This window comes from Alligator sinensis, unplaced genomic scaffold, assembly GCF_000455745.1.
Source record: "Alligator sinensis unplaced genomic scaffold, ASM45574v1 scaffold1663_1, whole genome shotgun sequence".
NCBI lineage: Eukaryota > Metazoa > Chordata > Crocodylia > Alligatoridae > Alligator > Alligator sinensis.
In genome coordinates, this window is record NW_005843731.1 from 4,035 (window position 1) to 10,620 (window position 6,586).

At 45.2% G+C, this 6,586-nt stretch overlaps 1 protein-coding gene and 1 pseudogene across 1 annotated transcript; both read right to left on the reverse strand.

The window, feature by feature from the left end:
* Positions 1 to 1,501: 1,501 nt before the first annotated feature.
* LOC102381374 (olfactory receptor 56-like) lies at positions 1,502 to 2,446 on the reverse strand. The gene has a single exon (XM_006039099.1). It carries the CDS (start codon positions 2,444 to 2,446, stop codon positions 1,502 to 1,504), a length of 945 nt encoding a protein of 314 aa, XP_006039161.1.
* A 602-nt stretch (positions 2,447 to 3,048) lies between these two features.
* Positions 3,049 to 6,586, reverse strand: part of LOC102381617 — a 4,710-nt pseudogene continuing 1,172 nt past the window's right edge.

The following is a 6,586-nucleotide window of genomic DNA, read 5'->3' on the forward strand; positions in this document are numbered from 1 at the left end:
AAATGGGTTCTTATATTGAACCATCTCCTCCTTCCAGCTTTGACTACTGCCCATATGTACATTCAGGCAACCTCTGAGTAACCAGATCCTCAAACTACCAATTGGGTTATATCTACAGAACAAAATTATCAAGCTAGGCACTGCTGCTGTTTAATAGACTGTGCTGCTTTGTGTATGCTACCACCAACACAGGAGGCAGAATATCTGCTTTCATGTGCACCCGTGAACATGGGTAGGAAGGGAAGGCTAATTAGCACAGCTTGTTTGAGGACACGAGTGCTTAGCAGAATGTGTTTACTATGTGAATGCAGCCTTATCATGTTAACAATTATGACATGGCATTTTGTATCGGTGACACAAGGATGTGGTGACATCTGGCCCAGGACATGGAGAATAATTTCACCAAATGAAACATATTATGAAAGAGTTATCTTATTTTCATCCAAAAGTTAAAATAAAAAAAATCTACAAGTTCCAGGAAAAACTGACTGAAATGCATTTCAAAGGTGACTCACTCACATATTTATTATGCTAAGTGTGTTAATGCCTGAACATACAATAATAGCCTCCTTCTGGTACAGGGCAAAGAAGAAGGGGAATCCATAGCACCAGGGGTGTAATGCAGGGCAATCCTACTTGTACTGTGCTTCTGTTCCACGTCCCCAGCTCTCCTGAGTCCCTGGCTCTTCCCATCTATGACTGCTCTGACAGGGCCAAAGCAGACAGTGGAAGGAGAACAATGTCTCACCAGTCCGGGAGACACAAAGCTTGAGACTGGTGGTGGAAGTGCCACTGAGGTGGCTTTACTGGCTCATCTCCAAATTAATCCGGTACAGAACAGGAGCAGGGTCCCTGGTCCCCTGTTCCTTGGCGGTAGTCAATAGGGTCCAAAACTAATGCAAGTGAGAAGACAACCAAGCCCAAAGTACTGTCCCACTCTGACACGTTGTTGCTGGAAATGACCCGACCTAAACATCTTGACCTGGTTCTTGCAGAAGACTTTCTGATTTTGGCAGTAGACCAGGGTGATGGCTAAACAGTTTTCCAAGTTCAGTGTAAGGCTTGTCAACCTTAGGTCCACGAGCCAGATCTGCCCCTGCAAGAAGTCCCAACTGGTTCATGGAAGGCCTATTGTTGACACAGACCTGTGCTGCACCACGAAATCCCTCTGTAGTGCTCCCCTGCACTGTGGAGCCGGCTCCTCTGCCACTTCTGTGCTTCCCTCGCTGCACAGGGGGTGGGAATCGGCAGTGAGAATGAGCGCTGGCAGCTGGTCACTGCAGGGGTAAAGACTTCCATCCTGCAGCCACGACTGGGTTGTAAGCTCCAGCCCTCACAGACAAAAGCTTACTCATTGCTACACCTACATAAATGACCTATAAGAGTGGAGATCATATCTTGAAATTACTTCCAAAGCAGCTGTCATAGGGAAGCCCATGATTTACAGTAAGATATAGAGAGTTAAGTAGGTCAGCTAGACACCATCTAGTATCAACTTCTGTCAATTTTGCTGGAGGACTCTGTATTTCCCAACCAGCTTTCTTAGGGCTCCCAAGACATCCCTGTTCCTCAGGCTGTAGATCAGTGGATTCAGCACTGGGGTGACAATGGTACAAAATACAGAGGCTATCTTGTCTTGTTCAGGTGAGCGAGAGGCATTGGGTCTCATGTACAGGACAATGGCAGCCCCATAAAACATGCCCACCACAGTCAGGTGCGAGGAGCAAGTGGCCAGAGCTTTCTGCTGTCCTTTGGTTGACTTCATCCTCAGGACCGTAGAGAGGATGCGAGTGTAGGACGCTAGTATGATGGAAGAAGGGATGAGGAGCAGCACAATGCCAGTCACATACAGCAGAGTCTCGTACTGGGAGGTGTCAGAGCAGGACAGTTTCAGCAGGGATTGGATTTCACAAACAAATTGGTCAATATATTTGGAACCACAGTAGGGCAGGTGCATGGTATAAACTGAATGCAACAAGGCAGCTGCAGCTGCCCCAACCCAGATCCCAGCTGCCAGCCCCAGGCAGACTCTCCTGCTCAGGAGAATAGGGTACTGCAAGGGGTTGCAGATAGCTACGTACCTGTCATAAGCCATGACTGCCAGGAGGAGAGCTGCTGCTCCACCCATCGTCACTGTGAGGAAAATCTGAGCCCCACAACCAGCTGGAGAAATGGGATTGCCCGGGGTCAAAAAGTCTGCTGACATTTTGGGGACAACAGTCATGGTCTCACAGATGTCCATGAAGGCCAGTTGACTGAGGAAAAAGTACATGGGGGTGTGAAGGGATGAATCCACCTGGATTAGTAATAGGAGGAGAGTATTCCCAGACACGGCAGTAACAAAGGCAAGCAAAATCATGGCAAGGATGAAAGTGTGGGCTTTGGTGTGGTGCAGGAGTCCCAGCAGAACAAATTCTGTTGGTGAATTTGTATTGTGTGTCTCCATTGCCTCTTCATGTGACTGGGCCTGAAGCGGTGGGGAAGAACAAGGCTTTGTGGGATATGCATGCACTTTCTAGTGGGTAGCGCTAGTGGGATCTGCGGCAGTCTCTGGGTTGTCCCTCCTGTGAAATAAATTCCAGACATGATGGCTCATTTCCTTGGAAATTGTGTTCAGTTAGTCTAGGGATTTTAAAATAACATGCACTTTTAATTATCTCATCATTTGCCTGTCTAGCTGCAAGCCCATCTCTAGGTGGAACTGCACTGTTTTAATCTTTGGTATATTTATGTTGCAGGTGTGAGACTGGCTGTAGTGTTGTCAGGAGACACCAGACCTAGGTTTAATCCAGTTCACTGAGGTCCTGGTTGCAGCTTCACCATGGCAGTGCAGAAGTCAGCATACACTGAGTGTGCATGCCTGATTCAGGGTGTATAATTCCTTGCTCTGCTCCATGCCTTCTTCTCCCATGGCTGGGATGAGAGCTAACGGCAGGGTGAGGGGCCCCTGAATTGTGGGGGGCCCAGGTCCTTCCCTCCGTAGTGATAGCACCCCTCAGGACCTCCCAGCCAGGTTTCTAGTGGGTCAGGTGCTGCCCCAGGTCAGGGTCAGGAAAGTGTTGAATCGGGCTGGGTGCTGGCTCTGATCTGGGGCAGCACCCGGCCCACTAGCACCCCGCCCAGGGGCTGCTGCCACTGTGGAGAGAAGGACTGGGGCCCTCGCAAGTCAGGGGCCACTCGGCACAGCAGCAGCTCACCCTGCAACTGCAGGAGATGCAGACAGGCTTGGGTGAGAAAAGGGATTGGTCTCATTGCTGCTTGTGCCTTCAGAATATCAGACATAGAGATATAAATGAAGAAAAAAAAGTAGAACACATGACAGAAGCAGGTTAAAGATGGAAAGCTGGTTTCATGAAAAAAATGTGAAATTTGGATATTATTTTCAGTTTTTTTCATTTTGCTACAGCTTTCAGACAAATAGTCTTGACTGTATTAAAACACTATGAAAACATAACTAATACAAATTAATAGTTTGAAAACATTTTTAAAAAATACGTCTATCCGTATTTCAATTAACATGAATGATTTTAGGGTGGGAAACTATTTAGGGGGATCCCGCCCAATTTTATGTATTTATTCAAACATGTCTAGTGACAGACCATGAGACAGTGCCAAATTCCCTGTTTGGGGTCTGAATTGAGTGCTACAGATACAGCACCAACAAAATCTGTATTCAGAAAATGAGAAAAATAAAAGTATTCGAAACACAGAGAGACAGCCTCTGCTCGCTAGATCAATAGTCACGCGGTCACACCGGCTTCTCTATAACTGCAGGAGAAGGGTGGCTGGCACTGCTGAGTACAAGTGCCTGGCACTCAAGCAAACCACCTTTTCAATGCCTGGAGTTCCTGAAAAAAACTCTGGAGTAGATACTGTAGATGTATCTCAACAGTCAAGTGCAGATTTGAGGCTCCCCAAGGGGATTTGAGCCCACCAGGCAGAATGTTTGAGCTGCTAATTACTCTCTGCAGCTCCATACCTGTGCAAGTGCATGTTGGCACAGAAGACTTGGCTCATAAATTGCAAAGGTAGAAAAAAGGGGAAATCTTGGAAGAGTGAAACCCTAGTTTCTCCTTTGTTGTTTGTGGGACACAGGGCTGTGAAGTAGTATGAACAGATCAGCCCTTCTACTGGATGGGTTTCAAAGGCATTAGAAAGGCATTTTTCACAGCATAATTAATTATCATCTTATAACTTGTTTTTAGTTAAAAACATCTAAATGTAAGTAAATACATGATCCTAGTAGTACTGCTAGGAGAAATAATAATTAGTAGAAATTAAATTTATGTTTGACTTTCATGGACTATAGCAGCTGAAATATGTGACGAGAAGCATTCACTTGACTCATCCTCTCTGATTATTATATGCAGAACTTAAAGTACCACAAAGGTTTTATGTGTAATTCGTAACAGACATTTTTCAATGCCTTAAGCTTGTATAAAATAATCACTTACTTTGATCTGTTTTATCTCATTCTCTGACCATTCTGGAAAAGAGAGGTTTGATTTCCAGCAAAAAAAATAGACTTCTCTTTAAAAAAAATCTTGCAAGCCAAGAATCTTCCCAGTCGATTCTCCTATATTGTATAATATTTGCAGGACCTCTTCTTTTTTCCTATCCCAGAGGCCTATGACCAGCTGTAAGAAATAAATAATTATCAGCTCAAAAGCAGTTTCAGTAGTACAGAAATGTAGTATACAAATGAGCAATCCATATAAATCTCTTTTGGTCAACTTTACTTTTAAAAAAAATATTTGATGAGGAATTAATTTTTTTTAAAATGGCATTCTTTTATTGTGAGACAACAGTATTTTCCTAAAACAGGGCACTAATCGGCACTATTTCAATTTAAGTTCCAAAGGAAAAAAATACAGAATAAAAATGCATGCCCTTAGTCTTGAAATATGAATGGTATTTTTATCTGTTGTAAAAAATGCAGAATTGACAAGATTTTAAAAAGTCTGAAATAAGCATTAAGAAAAAACCTTTTTGTTGAACAAAGGGCAGTATAAATATGACTCTTACACCTGTTTCTGAAGCTACTTGAAAAAATTACCTAGTGGAGAGAGAGGAGAAATTATTTAATGAAATGCAGTCCTTAAAAAATCCAGGTCAAACTTGGAGCCATTACATCACTCAGCAGGGATGAGTCTAAAATCTAAGGAGAGAAACAATTTCCGAGGCTTTGGGGAAATGGTCCCAATTCATTAATTAAGTTTCACTATCTCTTCATTTGCTTGACAACTCTGCAGATTTCTCTTTGGAATAATTTCTTGGCATCCACTGCCTGAGGTGGTTGAGGCCACAGAAAAAATCATTTCAGAAAGGACAAAATTCTCTTCAGTGAAATTTTTGGCATTTTTCTCTTTTTTTTTTTTCCCAGTGAAAAATAAGCTTCTCACAATTTTTGATTGTCTTGGTCAGTACTGCTCAACCTTTCAGACTCAAGGAAGACCTTACTGGACTCAAGGCAACTTCCATAACTTTTATGAATTGGGTGCTGAGCCACAGCCCCCCTCCCCGCCGCCCTCCTGCTGCCCTTCACTCCTGACCTGCAGCCTCCTGTCCCCCCAGCCCTGCCAGAGGGGTCCCAGCTGTCCCCATCCTGACTGGGCTGGAGCATGGTGGCTCCTTCTCATGCAGGCAGTGGCATGTGTCTGGCACCAGCGCAGGCTGAAGGAAAAAGGAGAGGTTTGTGGCATGCCCGCCCCCCGCCACCCTGGGATGGGACTGACTGGGCTGGAGTATCTTCTGTATTTCCCAACCAGCTTTCTTATGGCTCCCAAGACATCCCTGTTTCTCAGGCTGTAGATGAGCAAATTCAGTACTGTGGAGACAACAGTGTAAAATAGAGACACAATTTTGTCTTGCTCTGGTGAGTGGTAGGAGCTCATATACATGAAGATGTCTGCCCTGTAGACCATGCCCACCACAGTCAGGTGGGAGGAACAAGTGGTCAGAGCTTTCTGCTGTCTGGTTGACCTCATCCTTAGGACTGCAGCAAGGATGTGAGCATAAGAGGCTAGGATGGTGGAAGAAGGGATAAGGAACATAACGATGCTACACAGAAACAGCAGGGTCTCATATTGGGATGTGTCAGAGCAGGACAATTTGAGCAGGGCTGGGACCTCACAGAAATAGTGGGTAATTATTTTAGAGCCACAGTAGGGCAAGTGCATTACAGCAGCTGTAAGAATTAAGGCATTGTCACAGAGCACTGGGGTGCCCTGTGCCTTAGGAAAGAAAAACTACTAGACAAGGAGCTCTAGCGGTGATCAGGAAGCACAGCTGTGGGTTGCCGGGGCAAATAATGAGAGCCAGCTGATTGGAAGGGGCAGGGCCTGGCCCTTATAAAGCCAAGAAGCAGAGGCCTGAGGCAGTTCCCTGCCAGCAGCCAGAGGGGCAGGAACTCTGGGAGATGTGAGGAGAGGCCTGACTGGAGGTATTGCTAACAGCAGCTCCAAGATGCTGGAGCAATGTTGTTGTAGCCAGACGGCTAATGTTTGATTTATAGCCAGGAGGCTCAAGTTTGTGTTGCTGTTCGTTATAAGACTGGTGGTTTGGGTGAGGCTATTAGGGGTTGGAG

Bases quoted from the DNA above. Each gene is read 5' to 3' on its own strand.
- LOC102381374 (XM_006039099.1), bottom strand. From the start codon at position 2,446: ATGGAGACACACAATACAAATTCACCAACAGAATTTGTTCTGCTGGGA.